The 23,737-nt window shown below is 42.2% G+C and overlaps 1 protein-coding gene and 1 long non-coding RNA gene across 3 annotated transcripts in view; one reads left to right on the top strand and one right to left on the bottom strand.

Annotated features, from left to right (window-relative positions):
• Positions 1 to 23,035, top strand: part of arhgap24 (Rho GTPase activating protein 24) — a 28,580-nt gene extending 5,545 nt beyond the window's left edge. The window contains exons 3-10 of one of the 2 annotated variants that reach the window (XM_061292673.1): positions 793 to 880; positions 17,096 to 17,218; positions 19,012 to 19,219; positions 19,477 to 19,609; positions 19,688 to 19,761; positions 20,225 to 20,346; positions 20,411 to 21,563; positions 21,731 to 23,035. In XM_061292673.1, coding sequence (XP_061148657.1) covers positions 793 to 880; positions 17,096 to 17,218; positions 19,012 to 19,219; positions 19,477 to 19,609; positions 19,688 to 19,761; positions 20,225 to 20,346; positions 20,411 to 21,563; positions 21,731 to 22,010 — 2,181 coding nt within the window. In that variant the 3' untranslated portion in view covers positions 22,011 to 23,035. Of the gene's footprint in view, positions 1 to 792; positions 881 to 6,086; positions 6,460 to 17,095; positions 17,219 to 19,011; positions 19,220 to 19,476; positions 19,610 to 19,687; positions 19,762 to 20,224; positions 20,347 to 20,410; positions 21,564 to 21,730 lie in introns of those variants that run through there. The other variant, XM_061292674.1, reaches the window with a different exon arrangement.
• LOC133163093 (uncharacterized) lies at positions 2,634 to 6,065 on the bottom strand. The gene is made up of 2 exons (XR_009716318.1): positions 5,857 to 6,065; positions 2,634 to 3,958 (listed from the first exon to the last, which is right to left on the bottom strand). It is a non-coding gene; the product is annotated as an uncharacterized LOC133163093 (long non-coding RNA).
• Positions 23,036 to 23,737: the final 702 nt, after the last annotated feature.

Below are 23,737 nucleotides of genomic sequence, written 5' to 3'. Positions count from 1 at the left end.
TTTTTTGTTCTATTTTCTGTTTCACTGCAAACATGTTCACAATTTCTTCAGAATATTTCAGGAAATGTAATGCGATAATTTATACATTCCCATCACTCGGCTTTGGCAGAGTTCTGCCCTCAACTGTCCACACGTTATGAAAACAGAACATCCCTAGCAAAGTTTCGCCTCCTCGTGTTTGTATTTTGGGGACATTGTCATTACAGCATTCCCCTTTCTAAACGACTCTTCCAACATAGCAACAATATACAGACGTTTAAAAAAATGGTTGGTCTTTGCGGTCCGGCTTGAGCACTGCAAACAAAAGGCCACCGCGGGAGATGTCAGTGGGCGTTGTGGTTGAAAAGTATGGAGCAACCAAAAGCCACACCCCCATAAAGCATCTTCTTTCCTGCCATCATGATAAAAGTCCAAAACAAAAAACATCAGCTCATTTTTATTGAAATATCCCAGTTCCGTCCCACGTTTTACAACCTTTTTGCTCTGAAATCACCTCGTCTGGGGCCTCAGGTTGGGTTTCCACTACGTCTCTGTTGTCACAGTTACGGCCCATTAAAGTGTCCAGAACCAGGACTCCCCTCTGATCTTGTTAATGTTGTCACTGACCCACAGCTTGTCTTCATTATCATGAACCTTGCTAATGACCTCTATCGATTTGGCACCCCGGGGTCTTTTAAAACTCACACCAGTCCAAATGACTGTAAAGTAGGTCAAAACTTGAATTCTGATTGTTTGGGCTGAAAACACTCACAGCGTGGGATTGAAATGTTCCGTTCTGTTCTTCTTCCACAGGGAGCCATTTTCCTACCTGGCAACAAAGTCATAGAGCATCCAAGCAACGGCGATGAAGCGGGAAAATATCTCTTTGAGGTCATTCCAGGTAGGAAAAAAAATCATTCCAAGTCATTTTATTGAATTTATGAAAAAAGTCATATTAATGGAGTTTACTGACGAATGAAAGCCAAGGCTCCGTTTGTTTCTAAGTGGTGCCATCATGGAGAACATGGAATATATACTATTGTCCCGATGCTTTCAACGCAACACGGTGGGAGAAGTAAATGTCAAGTGTTAAACTTCACATCCCTGTCTCAGTATTGTGGAATTTCCTTCCAAACAACTTGCGGCTGACCTCTGTTAGGGTTCTGATGCTACCTCAAAAATGGCCAGGTTGACTTTGTCTCCCATTTTGGTGTATGAAATGCAAAAATGCCAGGTCAACTTTGTTCCCTCGATCCTGTGCTGGTGTTTTATTTATACATAGCAATCATACAACAGCTAGAGCTATGCTAGCTTTTTATGCTAGCTGTTACACCATCCCTCGCAGTTACACACAGTAACACTTTGACAAGAATTTCTAAAGTAATATTATGGTTGCTATATTTAGCTCCATGAGAAAATATTGTATATGTTAAGTGTGTATTGTCTTCTTGTACTTTGTAGCTTTTTTAAAAAAAAGGGATAATTGGGGGGGTGTTTTTAGAGTGTTTATGCTTCATTGGTCAGAGAAGTGAAACTTCACGAGGCCACACCCAGTGTCATTTTGGAAATAGGCTGAGTGTGGCCCAATACTGCAGTCAGAAACATGTTGTTTTTTTCAACAAGTGTGAGGGCAACTGAGTTTATAGTGTAGTTAAAAAAAAAAAAGGCTTCAGTCTCACTTCCTTCTTTCCAGAAAGCCTATTCTTTCTATCCTGTTTTGGAATAAATATCACTGGTGAAACCTCCTATGACCAAATTTGGTCAATTTATTTTCTCAAATCTATATTATTGATCAATTCCCTTTTTGTTATTGACCAATCTAATGTATTGAAATTGGCGTAATCTTTTTGACAATGGATTTTGCAAACATGCAGTTTCCAAATTCCTAACGACGTGGTCGTTTTATGGGCTTTGTCTTTCAACTTCATATCTGAGCCGGTTATAGCTTCAACATTAGTCGAAAATATTTCCACTGCACAGTACCACCTTGACTCAGCTCTACTTGCTTTGGCTTGGAACAGTCAGTTTTGGTTGGAATGGTGTGAAGGAGACGTGCCAACATACAATAGAGGAGGACGAGAATTCATGTTTACCGTAATTTTCGGACTATAAATTGCGTTTTTTTTCATAGTTTGGGTGGGGGGGCGACTTATACTCAGGAGCGACTTATATACATATATATGTTTTTCACTTTTTTGGGCATTTTATGGCTGGTGCGACTTATACTCCGGTGCGACTTATAGTCCGAAAATTACGGTACTTCTCAGGAAGGCGATTCAGTTTATCTGAGAAGACACTACTGACCATAGTAGTGTCCAGGCTAGGCTAACGTTAGCATCTGTGGGTTATTTTTGTAATTTCTAGCCAGCTAGCTATTATGACATGGAACCTGCTCGACCCTTAAGCCAGAAGCAATGTTTGATGATTAAAAAGAGCAGTAACTGGTTTCGACATAAAAAAACATCATTAGCTGCCATGTGTCGTCTTCGTCATTTTTTTTTTAATATATGATGATTGAAGGCTTGTTTTCCGTTGCCTCCCCACATTCAGGTCCTCGTCCCTCAGCAAATTACCGCGACTGTTTACGCCATCCCCATTTGGGAAACACGTCTTGTTATGAGGAACTGAATAAAGAAGTCTCAGAGAAGCAGGAATGAAAGGAAAAAGCACAACACATTTATTCCACTGCTTTGCTGCCGTGCAGAACACAGAACGGGAAGTGATGAGGGAGGGAGGGAGGCTGGGGGATATGTTGATGACTTTCCGGGGAAAAGGGAGAAAGTCACAGAGATGTCTGTTGTCTCGCAGTTTGATGTCGCCCTAGGCTGGAATCGCTGCATTTTTTATTTTTGACTCTTTTAGTAAAGTTTTGTCAAAGTTCCCCAAATTCACCTGCGCTTGCTTGTTTCCTCGCCCCCAACCCCCCGTGTATGCTCCTCTCATCTTTCCTCATCTTCTCCCCGCATTTGTGTTTAATGTGCGGAGTTCAAGGCAGGAGAACGTGGTTACAGGGAAGCAAATATTTAGACTACAATCCCTTGATCCCGCCAATAACTGTCTGCGGGGCACCCATGCAATCGTGACATTCTAGTCGTGTTGAAACAAGCTAGCCAGATGTTGAGCTAAAGAAGGAACACATGAGATATGCATAGTATGCTTACTGCACTTTTTCATGTTACATCGGATCGTAAGATGCTGAATCGATGTGCTGCTTTTGCCTTGTTCTGCGTAAAGGTTACTTTAATGGCAGATTTTGGCAGTATGAAAGAGGCTTGACTTTCCACATATCTTAATACCGCATTGGAAAATCTCACTCATGGGGATCAGGCTTGCAGTCTTATCTGGTTCATCCATTCAGGAATGTCAGGTATCTGTGAGCAGGCAGTCTTCTTATTGAGACATATTGTAATCCTCCCTCATAATTTAGAGCAGTTTCAAGATGGCGGATGGATGGATGGATGGATGGATGGATGGATGGATGGATGGATGGATGGATTTGGTTGTTTTATTTCACACTTGATGGGTGGGAAGGCCCGCCAGTGACTGAAGTATTACAGACATTCAAAATGAAATTATCCAATAGAACCAATTCTCATTTATTAAGGTCTCCAAAAAGATGTGAGATGACATTAGCACAGGAAGCATTCCTCGCTGCGTTGTCCCTGCGGCTTGATGACCAAAGTCCAAAGGTTTTGGCTGTGGTCTGAGTTCACCGGGTCACAAACTTCATTCCTTTCCCATTCCTCCATGCAAAAGAGGACTTTGTGGGTCACATTGCCGTGCGTAGGCGAGCAATAAAATCTGTTTACGGCGAGAGGTTGGAAAGTTACAAGTCTCTCCTGAGTTTTCGTTCCAATTTATAAGTCAGTTAAAGTATGTAAGCCTCGTTTTCTAAGAGCTTTGCTTGTGCAGGAGTGTCATGATAGAGAAGAGGGAGAAGTTAAGCCGAGGGTGCCCTCTTGTGGACATCTCGGGTATTCTGTAAGATTTTAGGGAAAGCAAATAAAAGCATAAATTATACAGTTGCTGTACAAAATACACTTATCTATAAAATACACAATATCAAACAGTGACTACTTCATTGTTTTTAAATGTGGACATTTTGCATTTTCACAACTATAACTATAAGGGTTGATGTTTACATTTTAATTACGTAAGCATCCTCCCTTCGTAATAAAATGTGTGTGGTTCAGATTATAGATTGAAGCGCCACTAAAGTAATCAATCAAGCATATCAATTACTCTGCCACTGACGTTTCAGTGTCACACCACGTGTGGATGAATAAATAAGTCACTCTCAATGTCTTACACACCCCCACTGAATTGTGTCAACATGATTGGAAGCTTAGGTAAGCAAAAATGGGACTTTAATTGCAATGACATTTTGCATTTTCAGTATAACAATATTATGTACCGTTTTTTATTAGTATTAATTATCTATATTTTAAATATAGTACGTTTTATAAATATGAGAAGGGCTTTTACTTTCATGCTTATTTTGTTATTGGTATCGTTCTATTTTAGATTTTAGATGTTTTATTTATATTATTTTTATTAATATATTGTATTTACTTTGCCTTATATGAATATATTTTTAATTTTATTTTACCTACACACACCTTACATTTAACAACACATTTAAAATGGCTCGTAATAATAATAATAATAATAATAATTAATAATAATAATGTAACCTACAAAGTAGATACAGATACACATAAAACAATAAAAGTAGTTAAAACCATTGAAATTCGGTTTCACCACAGCGATAATTAATAATTGCATGCCTTGCCAGCATTCCAAGTGACTTTAATGATGTCATACATGCATGCAATACACAAGCAGTATGCGAGTTAGTGAGCTGCTACGGCGTGATGAACTGATTTAATTAGCATTCCTGCAGTGTGTCGTAAATCCGTGAAGCTGAGTTGTGAAAGTGATTTTTTGGTTATGATGTCTTCCTGCATGTGAAGTGTGTGGTGCATGTGTGAAATTTACAAGCCGGGAAAGACTCAGCCATATCTGGCGGCAACGATTTTGTCGCTCCAGCCGCTACTAATTAAGAAGGCGGATGCACGGCTTCAAGATAACCTCACCTAGCATATGTAGAATTATACGCTATCACATTTTGTGCATTGACAAAAGCACATTATTTTTATTTTTTATTTCTTGTTTTTTTATTTCTTATTGTATTGATTTTTTTAGTTTGTATTTTTTTTTTGTTGTTATATTTTTATTTTAAAATTTACTGTATTTTTTGTTTTTGTTTCATGATTCCTGCTTTCAATGTAACAAAAAAATTGTCAGGTCCACACAATACGGTCGGGGGGAAAAAAAATATTTATTTCCGCCCATCCGCGTTCCGAGTGCATCCGTCGTCTTCCTGTGTGTCGTGTGAGAATGTGGCTTCCCTGGGAAGAAATGCGGGACGGGAAGTCCAGCTGGCTTACAAAACATCCAAATTGAAGGCTTCACCATTTGACAGTCAGACTCACTGTCACCGCATATCTCTGAGTACGTATCAGGTTGGCCAGGTCACATTTTCGGGATATTTGTCCAACACTTGAATGTTTACACCAACAGTACATAAACTGGTCCCGTTGCATAAATATTTAGACGTCTCCCTGTTTCCGTTTTATGTCGGACTGCCGACAAGTTATTACAATGTATTAATGTTTAGTCAGTGTTTGGTTGTGAGAAGCAATATTTTGTTTATTAAGTTGTCATGCAGCTCCCATTCATGGAGGTCTGTGCTCTACTGTCGAAATGAAATTGACCTGGAAGGCCAAAATTAAAAGGGACTATTGAGGAGATTAAAAAGGGCTAAGTGGGTTAGCAAGAACCTTCCTGCGAGAGCAAGAAGCCCCAGTTTCTTACCCCGTCTTGGCCTACCAGTAGCAGCAGCAGCAGCAGGCTCGGAAAGCCCGCATGTCTGTATTTATAGAGCTCTGTGGATGAGTCATTTGGCCAAGCTCCTGCTCCTCGTCTGCCAGTTTTACAGGTCTCCACTTTGGGGAGGGCTGCTTGATTTACGAGGCGACTCCCTCCCCGCAGCCCTCGTTCCCGCCCTCCCCTCGCCTGCACCGGCTTCCAGCCTCCCCACCCCTCTTAACCTCCCTCAGAGACGAGCAACCGCCGCTCTCCGGGGGGAAAAAAAAAAGTTTCTGGGAAGAAACGACTTCCTTAGGAGAAAGCAGACTACCCCGGGCCTGACCTCGCGTCGGCCGAGCGCTGCAATGCAGTTTCTTCAACCACCCGGCGGGCTTGTGCGCAAAGCAGGAGCTGTATGAAGACGTCAATTTGCAAAGAAAGGAAGGGGGGAAGAAGCACGAGTGTTGTAGTAGAGAAAGAAGACGGAGGATCTATTTGTGGCCAGGGACAGGAACCGATGAAGACGTGGGACCGGTGGGCCGGGGGGCAACCACAGCAGCGACGGGGCTGGTCTACTCCTGTGGCCCATGGACCTTAACTCCAATCCAGGTTTGTCTATGAGTGATGTCTGCAGACAGGTTAACACTCGGCCGGGACTGTTTTATAGCTCATATAATTAGACTTTGGACTATTTAAAGTGACAGACTGATGAGCGGAAAGAGTCCAAGTCATATATGAGGTTACTTTACCGACAAAGGATTGTAGACTTTGCCTCCTACTCTATCAAGTGTGTCATGTTCGGAAATTGTTGAATTCCATATTCGTTGCAGCACGAGAGCATCTGATATTCCTGCAGCGGACATTTGCAAAACAAGTACTGTGGAAATATTTCTATTGTCAGTGGAATTCCCTCCGACAGTTCTAATATATTGAATTGAGAACAGCAAGTGTGTCCAGCTGGCTTTTTTGTTTTTTTTTGGTTTGTGCAAGATAACCATTGTTAGGATACGGATTTTAGCTATTGATCTGACTCCAAATTGTGATCAACACTTAACACAAAAATTGCTATGTTCTAATCCACACACTGGCGCACCTAACAATTTTGCGAGTTCGTTCTGTCAAAGAGAAGACCAGTAGATCAATCAGACCGAATTTACCAATTGTTTAATCTTGACAAAGCAAGCTAATACAGGCGCCTGGGTCTTTGGGTCCTTAACACAAAAACTCGTGTGCCTTCGTGACCAGAAAGACGACACATTCTTCCGGGTTGCCCAGTTTTAAAGAAACACAATATGAATATTCAAACATGCAAAAGATTGTGTGGTGATTGGTCGATGGTCTGTGGTCATCTCCTCCTCGTTTGGGTTTTCCCCTGCTCAGCACAGGTGTCTGGACCACAAAGACGAGTTGTTTTTCGCGTTCCCATCGGCCTTGAGATATGCTCCCTTTCCGGACCTCCTGTTCCACAATACTTTGAAGAAAACAAATTCATGTAGCCTGCACATTCCTTTCCACTTATTAAGCAACCACACTACTACTAGAAATTATATTGATATGGTTATATGTGTCTAACGGAGCCTTAATCAAATGTGTTTGTAAACTGCCGAAAGTACATTTCCCTTTATTCCCTCTCATGACCTCATTTATGAGGTCATCACCCGTTACTCTAGCAAGCAGCGACCAGCATGCTGTCGGTCCTTTCTTCCCGCCTGGGCCAGTCGGCCCCCTGGCGCTGTGTTGTTGGGGATGAAAGTACAACATGCATCACCAAACATTCCGCACACACCATGTTCCTTAGCCAATAGCATGTCCAACGCAATTCTATTTTGGAACGACATCAATGCCAATTGTTCATGGACCGCTGTAAATGATACATTTTTATTGGGGGTGATCCATAGGAAAATGCTTTTGAATCCCGAGGACACTTGATTAACGAATTCATACTTATCTGGCACACCTATGGCGTCAATATATGTTGGATCGTTGTCGCTCAACCATGGGGGCAAAACGTCTCTTTTGGCTCACTTCAGGAGCCCCGCCAGTGGGGACTCCATGTTCCAATTGAGATTCTGTGTTTCAATGGGGACAACCACTACAGGCATTATAGTGGTTATGAGGCACAAAAGACACGAGGGCACAGATACCCTATGCATCCTTTGGCAAGCCATGCTATAATTTGTTGTCACCACACCACAACCAGTTGTCACTGGTCTTCCTCTGCTCCTTCCATCACTGCTAGTTGAATTCTGGCATGTCCTGTTAAAGCTTAAAAACAAGTGGATTTGGAAAAAATTTTTGGATATCAAAATTACAAATTGAAACCTACTCACCCATTTGTATTTTACAACCTACTCACCCAATTCTATCTTACCACATACTCACCCATTTCTATTTTACCACTCCCCCTTTTGACACATTCACCCAATGTGTCATTATGTATCAAAAGGAACCTGCTAAGCATCCCCTCTCATCACCACACTCATTGTAGCCAGGCCTGCGGAACCTCTAGCTCGTCCACCACACGCTCGGCAACACAAACAAAAATCATCGCACTCCTGTCAGTGAGCTTATAGCCCTGCTGATAGCGGACATTTGTACACACAAAAACATACATCAAGTATCAAAATAAAAACAGTCATAAAATGAATCCTGGCGCCCGCGGATCATGTCCTGAAAACCATGTCATCAACAAGTTCATCATAAAAACCAAAAGGGCAAAGGTTAACATATTCATGTAAATTCAATACAAATTTTCCACGAACGCAATTGACAACCTGCAAGAACGAAAACAAGTTACGCAAGCAGCGCGCAATCCGCTCCTTGGCTGGTGGCTGTTGCTGCTGCTGCAAAAAAATTAAGTCACACAGAAAAACAAAGCAGAGCGTGCACTTGTCGCAAGCAAGCTCAAGCGTCAAACATTTGGTCACTGTCCACCTAGTCCGTCACCCCGTCGGGTGAGCTCAAAGTTGTCACACGTCAAATCGTCCAAAGTCTTAACGTTCAATACCAGTTCTGTCTTGTCTAACCATATTACTGAAATGGGCCTTCTCCATCGCACTGTTTTGTTGTCGATGGTGCCCCTGAGTAATCCTAAACCCATATTTAGTCCAAAATTAGTCCTGATCAATTGTGCTTTTTCAAATCTGTAGTATCTTTATATTTTTCAGGTGAGAGGAATGTTATCCTCTGCTGTGATCACATCACCCCAACTTTGAATCATGTCAACCATTCACAATACACAAACACCACACCACAAGCACAGACTTGACATTCATACACCATTACAAACAAACTGTCATTCCACAACACACACATAAAAACATACAATATTAAATTGTAAAAAACAACCGTCCCTACGCAAAATTTTCTCCTCAATTAAAATTTCCCTTTTTTATTTTAAATCCAAAGTTAATATCTAATTGTCTGGTTTCCTGTCCTCTCATCGTTTGCCAATATGCATAATGCTGGAACATGATTTAACTCCCCATTTAGTTTGCTCACATCTCACACTTAGACTATTTGACACTTTGTGACGAGCTGTAATATTTCCACATTCCCATATTTCTTCCACTAAACAGTTCCATTTGGCTTTCAGTTTAAATTCATCCCTCCAAATAACTACCTCTGGCAAAGAACCAACAATTTATAGAGCACTCCCTTTTTTACTGTTACCTTGTTCCCTCAGTCATCTTCTCACAAGCATAACTGACCCTCCTAAAAAATAATGATACCAAAAATAATGTTTAAAAACAATATACACAGCTTCCTCCTGCCACTTACGCTATCACCTTGAAGATTATCGTTCTCATTTTTGTTGATGCTAATTCTTAAAATTAAATGCTTACTTTTGATAATGGAGTCACGCTATATCACAAAGTTTGAAAACCTTCCACGCTCCCCCTTTCTACCTATCAAAACCAATTAGGAATATTTTTGCTGTCATGATCATCATTGTGGCCCTCACACTTATTGTTCCTGTACTTTAAATTGTCAATTTTTGTACATTTGAAGCCCTTTGAGACTTGCTTGTGGGCTATATAAATAAACTTGCCTTGCCTTGACTTTATCATTATTCAACTTCTTCTGCATTCTTCTGCCTCTTTTTCATTTATTCATTTTTTAACTTAACTACTTCTACGAATTCATCTGATTCACCTCATTCCACTTTTAACACATTCCAAATATTCATGCCAAATATTCTAAATATTTACGATTTTTGAGAAATTTATACATTTTAAGCCAATATTTCACCATTCATTCTTCATGGCACATTCAATATTTCTCATTTTCTTCTACATAATTCCTCCAATTAACCTTCTTTCACTTTCCAATTCACCTTCTCTCACTTTCTAGCTTGAAATTTCACATTTTCACTTTCAACATTGCAGTAACATTTTGCAACATTCCCTTTTTCCCTTCTAATTTCTAATTATTCTTTCACTGACTCAACCCTTTTCAATTTCTTTTAACTATTCATCTTATGCCTACCTATTCCAAAACTTCCCACTTGTGAAAAATTTCAAATTTTCAACTTTAAAATTCACGCCCAATTTTACAAAATTCTTTCGGTATTTTCATCGATTTTCTGACCAATTCAACACATTCTAATTTTAAACATAATCTTGTAGCATTCCCCGAATTTGTATTCAGCCTCTTCGCCTTCACACACAATTTCTCCAAAAATTACAAATTCTAATTATTATTGTGAATCCTCCGTGACCCTCGTAAGGACAAGCCGCACCAGTAATGGATGGATGGATGGATGGATGGATTGTTAACCCTAACCATAAATGCCTATCATAAAGTGTCATTTAAATCAATTGTCGCAATTGATGTATAATTAAATTCTGTCGTTTTGATAAATTTAATTTCTATCGATCAATATCCACTTTGCAAAGTTTCTGATCACGCTGTCGTATGATTTGTTATTATTAGTGCATCTTCGCTGTCCATATCTATGTATTTTGTTGTTATCCCCGTTTCAGTGTCAATAAGCAGCCTTATTATTCCCTCTTTTATCAAAACTCCTCAGATATGTCCGCCCCAGCACCCAAACACACTTCCATCCCTTTTGTCCCACACTCCACCAACTTTGTAATGCTTCAGCAGTCTTTAGCAATGTGTCCAGTTTGACTTCATGTGACTCATGCAAGTCTTTAGCAGCCTCTCCTCTTAAATTCTCATGATGATGATTCAGGGCTGGATCGTCCGCCACTCTCAAATGCGTCCATCTTGTCTTTGTTCTTTCAGTCCATTTTCTTTTCTGATCTGCAACTGTGTGTATTCCACCAACTGTATGGTTCTTGTCCTGTGAAAAGCTGTGCTTGCCCCCTTCAAGCATGATAGCAGTTTCTGTTGTTCTCAAAGGTGTCTCATGATCAGGGACAGTCCTCTGTTGATTTTGAGACAGCCAGTGGAGTAAGAGGACTCAGTTCAGGAATCGTGCCACGCACTAGGGAAGAACACACTGGGACACAAATTTAACAAAACTATCTTTGTGTTATCAATCTTCCTGTGTAGTATTTGTTTCTTACACCCCAAATCTTCCTATTAACATTTTGTATCCTATCAGTTGCGCACACTCATCATCTTACTATCAAGCCGCCCTTATCAAATGCTTTTTTTCTTCTGAGCAATCCATCCACCCTACCCATTAACACGGCTAAAATCCTCGTTCCAGTGTTTATCATCAAATAAAGTTCCGAAATCTTTTGTAATAAACTGTAATATAATTTAACAATTCACAACATATGCGGTGAATGTTATTGTTCAATCTATAGGTCATACAGCGCCTGTGTTCCAACTATGACATTCCTCCTTGATTTACCATCTCATAAATTATTGTTGTCAGCAGCGCTAAATGGCTCGAAAGTGAATGCCTTATCGCCCAATTTAAAACACATGCCACATTTGAGCTAGTATTTATTCATTTATTTATTTGCCATCCTCATGTTAGCTGCCATATGTCAAAATTAAAATGTAATTTTGCTTTCGATTTTAAGTCTTTCAAAACTGCTATATCCTTACTGCACCGAAATAAACTGTTAAATATATCTTTAAAAACAACCAAAACAATCTATGCTCCTGCACAGACTCTTAAAAGTGGCACCCAAATGCCAGATTACAAATCAAACCTCCTCCTTCACTCTCACATTTTTTGATAAAACAATCTACTTATCTAAACACTGTCATCACCAACTAAATTAATGGCCTGCAAATACAATGTTGTTGCTGTGGTCCCTCAAAACATGTGACTAAAATTTGGATAATTATTAACCCCCATCAATTGAGCAATTATCTCATCACTATTTACAAGTTAGCCCCCCTCTCTTCTCTCACTTCTCCTCAACATTGTATCAATGTTGACGTCACAATCTGGCCAGGCCCGCATGTCCTGCTGGCCCCCACCCTTGCCGGTATGAGCCGAACGGGCCCCCTCCTTCTTGAACATTCTCTGATCCATCCCATCTTCCTCCTCACACGCCCGCAACCACACATGTACACATAAACGCACACACAGCGAGCGCGCACACAACCGCACATACACACACGCATCCGCACGGCACGCACGCCAATACACAAAGTGCTCGCGCAGAGCTCAGACGAACGACGATAGACTGACACAAACTTTTACAGAGATTACGCACATACACAGAACACACAGACAAAGGGATTCGAATCCATCTCTCATGTAGCTCACAATTTGCACTTCCAGCATACATTCCTCTCAATCTCACTCCATTCATTCCTCTCATCACACACACACTCCCCCCAATTTGGTTGCACATTTTGGATATTTTAGCGGTCTGGTCTCTCACAGGAGGAACTGTTACCACCGGATACTTTTTGAGGAGGCCTCACTTCTCCTCGGGGATCTCACAAGCACCCCAGCTATTTGAATGCGATCGTCACCGCACCCTTGTCCGCCACGACGAAGCAAAACAGAGGAGTCCGCCCTCCCACCACGGAATTTAACTGTTTCTCAAAGAACAGAGGAGCCCGCCCTCCCACCACGGAATTGAACTGTTTCTAAAAGAACAGAGGAGCCCGCCCTCCCACCACGGAATTTAACTGTTTTTAAAAGCTTGCACACCTTATTTGATCTGAACGACAGTCTCCTCTTAAATTTCCTCTTTCAATTTGCAGAATTTCGACATATAGTAACAGGTATTCTGCTTACCTTATCATTGATGAGCTCAGGGTTTAGGAGACGTCGTACCAGCTCAACGTTGTGCGCTTATTCCTTATTCAAACGGTACGCCGACCGGGAGACAGCTGTCCCAGACTAACTGTCCGATGACTTGGACACAGACCACGAGTTTGTCAATTACCCTTCTCTTGACATCACGTACGGGGTCACCAAGAAACTGTTAGGATACGGATTTTAGCTATTGATCTGACTCCAAATTGTGATCAACACTTAACACAAAAATTGCTATGTTCTAATCCACACACTGGCGCACCTAACAATTTTGCGAGTTCGTTCTGTCAAAGAGAAGACCAGTAGATCAATCAGACCGAATTTACCAATTGTTTAATCTTGACAAAGCAAGCTAATACAGGCGCCTGGGTCTTTGGGTCCTTAACACAAAAACTCGTGTGCCTTCGTGACCAGAAAGACGACACATTCTTCCGGGTTGCCCAGTTTTAAAGAAACACAATATGAATATTCAAACATGCAAAAGATTGTGTGGTGATTGGTCGATGGTCTGTGGTCATCTCCTCCTCGTTTGGGTTTTCCCCTGCTCAGCACAGGTGTCTGGACCACAAAGACGAGTTGTTTTTCGCGTTCCCATCGGCCTTGAGATATGCTCCCTTTCCGGACCTCCTGTTCCACAATACTTTGAAGAAAACAAATTCATGTAGCCTGCACATTCCTTTCCACTTATTAAGCAACCACACTACTACTAGAAATTATATTGATATGGTTATATGTGTCTAACGGAGCCTTAATCAAATGTGTTTGTAAACTGCCGAAAGTACATTTCCCTTTACCATGAAAAGCAACGACTCCAAATTTTCATATCTTGCACGTGTTCCAAACCAATCAAGAAACCACACTATTGTGTATGCAGCATGAACATCAAGAGGCAAAGTAAAGTGCCCTGAGGCTCCCCTTTGTTGAATGGAGGTGTGAGTTGTCTCCACTCTTGTTTGTGAAGTCTGTCAGTCAGTTCTGTGTGTTCTGTGTCTTAAAATAACATCAGGAGGAGCTCCTCATCACAATTATAAGCTCCTAAATGGCACATGCGGCTTAAATGCCACTCGAGCGTGTTTGTCGTCCAAGTGTGCAGCTTTAAGAAGTTGCGCCCAAGGGCTAAAAATCCAAACTTCGTTTTAAAATCAACAACATCTAGCTGGCTCATGTGTCACTTTGCTACACGTCATGTTCAAATAGACATTCCAATATACATGTATATATTATTTTTCCAAGCATAAGTGATAGCTGCTACCTCCATTTGACTTCTTTGGGAGATACAGACAGGACATAAAGGCTACAAAAGTAAACGTCCCCCACGCGATCTAATAAAATGCCGCCCGTGTCGTCCGTGCCAAAAAGCGCCACTGAATGTCTGCATTCATCACCCGACGGTGACCCATTTTTTTTCTCCTCTGATCCAACCGGCGCCGCTTTGCTCGGGCTTTGTCAAAGACAACAAAACAAGGATGTGGAGCCACGCTGGCGGCGGCACAGACGTGGCCCTCTAGCCAAAGTTTGATTCTCACGTGTAAAAAATGATGCCGCAAGAATCCACCTGCTCTGCTCTAATCCACGTCAGTTGCTATGTGGTAAAATGAAGTTACGGAGCCTGCTGAGTAACAAACGTCAGATTTATCTCTCTTTCCATCATAATAATGTTCCTTCTTGACAGGCCCTTCAGTACCTAAAATCAATCCAGCAGATGAAAATCCTGATTTACCGCTCTCGTCACATCACCAGACTAAAGTCATTACTCAACAAAACTGTGAAATTGATAATAGACACTTCTTCCTAATCTTTTACTTTCCCACGGGGGGTAACTCAACCCAGTGTGCTGAAATGCAATAATTTGTCACAATAAATCAGAAGGTCTTTAAAAAAAAAAAAAAGGGTTCAAAGGAATTAGCCCCCCCCCCCCCCAAAAAAAAATAAAGGCTCAGACTACCAATTTTGGTATGCAGGTGTGCATCTGGCCTCGGGCTGTTATCGGTGCTGAAAGGTGATATTAGCAAGTATTACTGAGTGCGCCGCGACTCTTCTGACGGGTTGACATTTTTGTAACACAAAGAGAAGGCTTTTTAAAAAGACAAAATAATACCAAGCAAGCTTTTAAGTGTCTGGTCATTTGATTCCCTCGCAAGCTTCCGACCAGACAGTTCCTATTGCTGAAGTGGCGCTTATATAATAGTGTATTTACAGCAGCATTGGCAGAACACACACACAGTCTGTTTTTTGCCCGGCGTGAAAACAGAACGGAGGCTGACCACCCTTGAACGTGATGACCCCCCTCACCCCCTCCCACCTGGATTGTCCCAGCAGCTGCAAAAGTAGCAAAACCACTGTGGGAGATTTCAAGCTCATGTTTTCCAGAAAAGATCATTATTCAGTTTTTTTTTTTTTTGGGTGCCATGATTGCATCTTCGCCCTTTAGACAGAGTCAGTCAAGCAGTTACTCATTGAGCATCAGATGGTAATGGATAGCCATTGTAGCTCTATGGGGGTCTGTGTTCTCCGGCAGGCAGCGTTTTTAGGGACTTGGGTAATGTTGCCTCATTGCCGAACATTGATACCACCCACCTGGGGGGGGACGGGGGGGGGAGTAAAAGTGGAGTCTTGTATTAGATGAGAAGAAATGTCCCACGACGATTGAGTGGAGACACCCAGAAGCAATAATAAGCAAGCTTATCAAGTTAAAAAGTTTTTTATGAAACAGATTGACGGGTCATTGAATGAAACATGGGAAAGCGAATAGATGACGTCATAATGTTGAAGCGTTTGTTTGGAGAAGCATTATGGTGTGAATGGGCCTTCTCTGTTTGCTTATGGGGTCGCGGCTGAGATCTTCCCATTGTGCTAAAGAGAGGCGTATGCGTGTGTGTATGTATATGTGCATGTGTGTGTGAGCACACTCACCAACCCCCTCTGCAAACCTCGCCTCCTTGCCTTTCTCTTTCGCACCCTCTCAGCTGTGGTCATTCCCGAGTTCGGAGGCGCCGTCCTCAAGTTAAAAATTCTCCTAAAATCTTTTTTTTTTTTGCTAAGCCTCACCGGATGATCCATGACAGAGGCATGGAAACGGTACAGCATCCAAGCGTTCATAGTTTGCCTTTGTATGGATTGTCTCAGTTACTGTCTTCACCATCAGGTAATTTTAGTTGTCACATTGGATTGATGTATTTATTTTTTAGCTGAAATCAAAAGTTTAAATTAAAGCACTTTATAATGTTGGATGCTTTGGTTGTTTGTATTGACAGGTGCTGTCATATAAAATCGCAATTCTAATAGTGACCTTCTCTTCATTGTTTTTGGGATATTATTATTGTTTTGTTTCTTGGCAAACATTCACAGGCTGAGTTCAGCCAAATGTTTTGGGCTAGAAGCATACTTATTTATCAGTCTCCTTGTTTTTTTGGGATGCCATAATTTATACTCCATTTTTGTATGATTGCCAACGTTGTAGTGCTGTGGGAACGCTCGTGACTATATTAGTGTTGGATTCTGGAATAATCTTTTTCTGTTTATGGGATCGCATATACTTTTTAGTCACTTTGTCTTCAAATGTGTCAACAATTGCCAAAATTGTTGTTTTGTTTTTGTTCAATTTTGACGATTTTTATTGTCATGTCAAAGAGTTCGAAAGTCCACTTACTAAAATGAATTCATCCGACATTGTTAGACTTGTTCACAATTCAACGAAAAGCAAATCTCAATCAGAATTTGAGAGTGTTTGTTTTGGATAATAAAAAAAAGCTTAGACTTGGAACATATGAACATCTGCATGTCAGGTAGGATGAATTGTGCTTGTCAAAGTAATGGGTTACTTTTATTTTGAAAAAAAGTGCAGTTGGGATTTTTTTTTTTCAAGCAGGTAACATTGTTTTGCTACTCAATTACAAACTACATAATTATTAGCATAAAAGCATATTAGCATGCACAGCTGGCATGGGCAGTTGCTGCTTTCCAATGGTGCCACTAAAAGTTATATTTTTTTTACAATGGGATTCTTTTTGCTGCCTGTTCTAATCAGTTTGTCTTTGACAACAGGGGGAGACAGAGAGCGGATGACAACCAACCATGAGACCTACCTCCTTATGGCCAGCACCCAGAATGACATGGAGGATTGGGTGAAGACCATCCGCAGGGTCATATGGGCGCCTTTTGGTGGAGGTCAGTATGCAGCTAATGAGAAAATAAAACCAGAATTGGTTGAGAACTTAATCATAGCACGTGACATTTGAACAAGGGTGTGTAGACTTTTGAAATCCACTGTCCGGTAAGTTTCCCTGCATTGGATGGATGCATGCAAGCGTAGCTAATGTTGGGGGTTTTAACTTTGGTGTGTCCACGGGGTCCTTGTTATGGGGCACACGTGCCGCGTGCGTAGGCGGACCTCGGTGAATACGAGGCGGCGTCGGCCCCTCAGTTTGAGCTTTGACGTCTATCGCAGTTGACTGCTCTTGAAAGGGACGAGCCATTTGTCAAAGATGCCACTCGAAATGTGGCCTTTCTGTGCCAACCCCCTCTCTGTAGACACACACACACACACACACACACGTTTGGGGCCTTTGACATTGTGCTGCAACAGCAGATTGAGGCCCAACTGGCTGCTTAGGGTGCGATCGGGAGCGGGCGATAACGGGGCTTGGCCGTCATGTCGTGTTGAAACCCGGACCAGCTTGTGGTCTGAATTTAGACTTTCTGGGATGTGCTGCCGTGGCCTCTCCTTGTGGATCCTTCCAGATTTACTACATGGTAATTAGCGGTCGGCTTGTCCTTTGGGAACGTTCGCATGTTAACTTTGAACGTAAGGCTTTTGCTTGGTGGTGTTGGTGGAACTCGCCTTCAAATTAAAACACAGCGGTGCCTCGCGATGTAAATTTTAAGCTATATGTCGTGCTGTAATAGCGGCCTTTACTCAACTTCAGATGGGGGAACGGCTTTTATTTGGACCTAAATTCAGAATAAAAGGAATGAAGAGAGGCAGACAAATAACACATTGAAGAGAGGCCTCATTTGAAAGTTTACTCGGTTCACATACTTCACATCTTTAAAGCTGGGCAGGGAAGTTGTTTACAACTCTGCACTTTATCTGAGCGACTGTTTATTTGCCTTGGTAGGGCCTACTGTTTTGGTCGACAACTGTTAGTGCACATTGGCTGGGCAGTTGGGGAACTTTGTGAATCTGTTGTATCCAAATTTAACAACAAGATTGCAACAACACCAGACTGAACTCCTGCAGGTCAAGACATTGTAAATAATTATGAATCATTCATTTGTGCCGGGTTCATCTTCACGCACGCACATGTGATTTGTGGGAAATTTTTCGAGACTCATGACTAGAAAGTCTGCATGGATGACCTCCTTTTTCTTTTCTGCTCAAAACATTCCTTGCGAATCACTCGGTTGGACCGACACTCTTTGTAAACAATATTCCAAATCTGAAAGGATTCATATTTTCAAGTATTCGTTGGGATTTTGTTTTTTTCCATGAACTTAAAACATTTTTGTCGGTAAAATGGTGGAATCCTGGCACTTAAAATCAAGTGCTTCCACTGTGTTGTTTTTCTCTAAATTCCTCAACAAGCGCTTCCTGCTTAGGTTGATAAAGTGCATCAAATTCAAGAGGGGTGAGTACAATAACAAGACATCGTGTAAGGTGCTATGATAGAACATTCCGATGATTACTTAAAGAGGTTTCAAAAAGGTTTCATTAATTGAATTTATGACAATTGCCTCATTGTCAGACAGTTCTTGTTCAGCCAGTTAAGTTTTTGGGAATTTTTCACCTTCTCATTACAGGATTTGCACAATTATACGACTTCCTGTGATTTCATAATTGAATCACTACTCTGTATTGAATATAAAAAAAAAAAATTGGCATGTCCCATCCAGTCAACTTTCATTTGCATGATTTTTTTAGGCATCATTTTTACATTCATCTTTCCGGCATCACGTTGCAGGTATCTTTGGTCAGAAGCTAGAGGAGACCGTACGCTACGAGCGTCGCTACGGCAACAAGATGGCGCCCATGCTGGTGGAGCAGTGCGCAGACTTCATTCGGGAGCGGGGGCTTCGCGAGGAGGGTCTCTTCAGACTCCCCGGGCAGGCCAACCTGGTCAAAGAGCTGCAGGAGGCCTTTGACTGCGGAGAGAAGCCCCTCTTTGACTGGTGGGCTTCTTTTGTCATGTGACCAAAAGTCAACACCTCCCCTTATCCGAGCGACCACTTCCACACTTGCCGTGATAACCATAAATAGAACGAGTCATTTGACATATAGAACATACTTTGTGAACTCCATGCATACATGTTAGACTTCCTGAGTGTCTCCAATAGCAGCAGATGGTCAGTCTTTAAAAAGAACCCCCCATATCGACATGACCGCTTGATATATGACGACTCATCCTTCATTCATTCTGTCTTTGCAGTAATACAGACGTACACACGGTAGCGTCGCTGCTCAAGCTCTATCTCCGAGAACTCCCCGAACCCGTCGTCCCTTTTCATAAGTACGACGACTTCCTGGCCTGCACCAAGCTACTCGGCATGGAGGACGACACGGTGGGACGGACGTTCCGAAGGGGTTATTTTCAGTCAAATGTGGAGATGTGAGGAAGTTGTGCTTGATGTGATCCGTAGGGTATGAAGGAGCTGAGGAAGCTGGTGGATGGTTTGCCTCCTGTCAACTATAACCTTCTCAAATACATCTGCAGGTAGCCACTATGATGAGAATCACTGGATTCCTAAAAGTACAGGAAAAGAAATCACAATTCATTAAAAGAATGAAAATACTAGAATTCTAGTATGTTTTACAAAAACAACAATATTATGCACGCAAAAAAAGAGGGAAAATGATATTAGAAGTGATTATTGGTTGTTGTATATTTGATGAGAAAAAAAATTAAAGGGGGAAAACATTTTTAAGAATTTTTTTTCCAATTTGGGGTGAAAAAGTTATATCGAAAAAATCCTAAAATGAGAAAACTGTTATTTTTGTTGCTGTTAAGAAAAATTCTCAATGTTATGAGAAGAAAATTATAATATCGTAAGAATCAATGTAGTGCTACTAAAAGGAAAAAAAAAATCCTAAAATTATACAGAACAAAAATGTTTGTTTTTCCTTGATATAGAATGAATGTTAATGTTATAAGTTGTATGTTTGCATTGACTTGGCAGATTTCTTGATGAAGTCCAATCATATTCCGGAGTGAATAAAATGAGCGTGCAGAACTTGGCCACAGTGTTTGGACCAAACATCCTCTGGCCAAAATTCAAGGATCCGGTTGCCATCATGGAAGGTTCGTGAATAAAACCTCTCCAGAAGTTTCCGTGGCAAACAGTTGATTGTTCTCATGTTGGCAGGAACCGTTCTGGTCCAGCAGCTCATGGCGGTTTTGATCGGCCGTCACGACACGCTTTTCCCTTGGGACGTTGATTGTCCCGCCGGCCCGCCGGAGCTCGCCAACAACAACAACGCGGAGTTGCCGAGGCGACCCACGGCCCAGGCGGTGGTGGCTCAGAACGTGGAAAACAACAACATGCAGGCGGCGCACCAGTGCGTCTGGGAGGCGGCGCTCGACTCTCCTTGCCGGCACGAGGACGAGCGAGGCTCCCCGCGCTCCGCCAGCCCTCGGAACATTCCGGGATGCTTTGACAACAACCGCAGCCCGCCGCTCACCATTAAAAAGAACCCCGCGTTCAGTAAAGGGAGCGGCATCGTCACTAATGGATCTTTCAGCTCCTCGCCGCCCTCTTCGGATCCAATTCTGGACAAGTGTCAGACTTTGATGAGCGGCGGGAGCTTACCAGGGCGGCGCAACGGGACCCTGAAAGGCTCGGGCACAAAAATGGGCACCGGCGGCGTTACGGGGGCCGGAAACGCCAACGGGGTTCTCCGCATGGGAGTCTCTGGCCCAGACGCCGTCTCGGCAGTTCTGAACGGCCGCGGTGGTCTTTGGTTACCGAACGGTTGCGTCACGTTGAGGGAGGCAAGCAAAGGCCCACGCGACTGCCCCAACGGGGATCAAACGTGTAACCAGAACCGTTTGTCCACGTACGACAATGTGCACTTGAACCATCAGAACCTCCAGCTGCACAACCACGTGGCCCACGTGGCGTGTCTTAGCAGCAGCTGCGAGGACAAGCAGAGCGTGGACAGCGCCACCTGGTCCACGTCCTCCTGCGAGATCTCCCTGCCGGAAAACTCCACCTCTTGTCGTTCTTCCACCACCACCTGCCCCGAGCAGGACTTCTACGGCTGCCATTACCAGGATATGGACGGCCCCGATCGGGATGGCGGTGGCGGCGGGGAGTCGGGTGGGGACGACGGCAGGGATAGCGGCAGGGAGGCCTCGGGAGTGGACGGCGCGGTGAGGAACGGCAGCGAGCCCAGCAGCAAGTACAGCGGAGGAGTAGGAGGAGGATCGGGAGGTCACAGCGCACTCCATAGCCTGGTGGCCAGTCTCAAGCAGGAGATGCTCAAGCAGAAGTCCGACTATGAGGCCAGGATAAAGAGGTGAGCTAATGCTAATGCTAACTATTAATATTAGAATGCAAAAAGTAGGCCAATGGGACAGATTTCCACTTGCTGAGTATAAAATTGTAAATCTATGCTGATATAGGCTGACTTGAGCCTTCATCCTACCTCTGTCCCATGTTCACCAACCTCTGCCCAATTTCCAGCTTGGAGCAGCGCAACCTGGACCTGGAGTCGGAGATGGTGAGCCTGCACGAAGAACTGGACCAGGAGCGTAAAAAGTACACCATGGCGGAAATCAAGCTTCGCAACGCCGAGCGAGCCAAGGATGACGCCGAACGCCGCAATCACATGCTGCAGACGGAGATGGAGCAGTTCTTCTCTACTTTCAGCGACCTCACCGCCACCAGTGGCAACTCTGCCTCCGCTGCCGCCACCGTCGACCCCCGCCGGCCCGATCGCAGCAACCCCATCTGGATACAGTGAAGGTGGGTGGGGCTAAAGACTACAGAGTTTATTGTGATGGTACCGAACGGGATCTAGCGAGGAATTAGTGGAGAGGAACTTCCAGGAGTCTTCGCTTCCGTTTGCATATCTAAATGATGACGTCGCCCGGGGTGACGTCTGGGTGAGACTAAATGTAAATAAAACGCTATTTAAATATTCTCAAAGGCTATGTGACACGATACGTACAAAACCATTGGTCCTCAGTTCTTGCTGTCTCTTTTCTTCTGCTCGTGTACATAAAGCAAAAAGTAGGAGGAATGCACGTTTTGTGTATAAAGAAAAACAAATACGGTATTTAAATGTACGTATGTAAATGTTCACACTGTATACACGCTTGCACTTACTTCCTCGTGCTTGTCCATGTGCGTCGGGTTCTTGACCAAAAAAAACAACAAAACTAACAACAGCGAGTGTGTAGCAATGTTATGCAAAATGATTTTGCGAAAAACCAAATACGGTACAGTTGTTTTAAACCTGCTGCTGCTGGTCATTGCAGGTGCAAAAGATATGTACCGATGCTAGGTGGCTACATGTTAGCATTTCTATGAATTGTACATACTGTATTTCCCTTCCACCTAAGAGGAATAACCCCAAGAGGAATCATAACCTCACTGAAATAATCCCATTTCAACCCTGTCGATAACCAAAACAGCAGCACCTATCACCGCATGTCAAATGTCATCTTTGTGCATCTCCCTCACCGGAAGACTTTTTTATTTTAATTGTGAGGCAAAAGACTGGGACTTGTGTGGAACGATCCACACACACAAGATACTTGATACTTAAAGAAGTGATTATACAAATGATAATAAAATGATGAATAAATGATGAATAAAAATGCATTGAACAAATGGAAATTGCTGTTATTAACTCTTCTTCCAATGTTGCCTTGTTGACATTTTTTAACAAATAAGTGTATTTTGAGCACAGTACAACTTCAAAACATCCAATCAGGAAGTTAATATTTAATCGAATTTATCAAAATAAATTACTTCTCATATTTATTTTTTGTATTCACTTTATGTCCTATTTATTTCAACATAGAGTATTTTATGCTTTTAACTTTTTATATTAGCCGATGTATTATCACTGTAGTAATAAAAATAATATGAAAATTAAACAACTTTTATTTTTCACTCGACAGCAATAATATATGCAAAAAACTCAGCAGAGAAGACCGCACATTCCAAGATCAAAGCTTTTGTTTATTTTCAATCACATACATTACGTACTATTGTTTTGTTTTTATACATACACAGTTCCTTTAAAATGGGTTTGGAGTAACAGCTCTCGTTTTAATCTCACTCTTTCCTTCTCTTTTTTCAAATCTTTTTGCAATAGTTTCACAATTTTATTTGCCCAAAGCTTTTGCAATCATCAGCGGGAAACGTGTTTTTTTTTCATTTACTGTCAACCCAACAGAATGCTTGATGAAAAGATAACAAAATAAAAGAAGGAAAATGGGAGCACATCACCTGATTCAGATGACCTGTACATCGTATGTCGTCTACTTTTATTGCATTCCTGGATTGTTGTTATTTACAATATGACAACAAAACAAGCATGTGTCCAAAATGTTTTCAGGTGACAAATGAATAAGTGAAAAGATCCCTTGTGAGAAAAATGAGGATTTGTCGCTGCTTTAAATCAGGGCTGGGGAACCTCAGATGGTTTAGTTTGTTTTTACATTTTCATGATTGACTCGA

Source organism: Syngnathus typhle, linkage group LG12, assembly GCF_033458585.1.
Source record: "Syngnathus typhle isolate RoL2023-S1 ecotype Sweden linkage group LG12, RoL_Styp_1.0, whole genome shotgun sequence".
Lineage (NCBI taxonomy): Eukaryota > Metazoa > Chordata > Actinopteri > Syngnathiformes > Syngnathidae > Syngnathus > Syngnathus typhle.
Note: the sequence above shows the minus strand (reverse complement) of the source record. Positions and strands in the feature narration are given on the sequence as shown.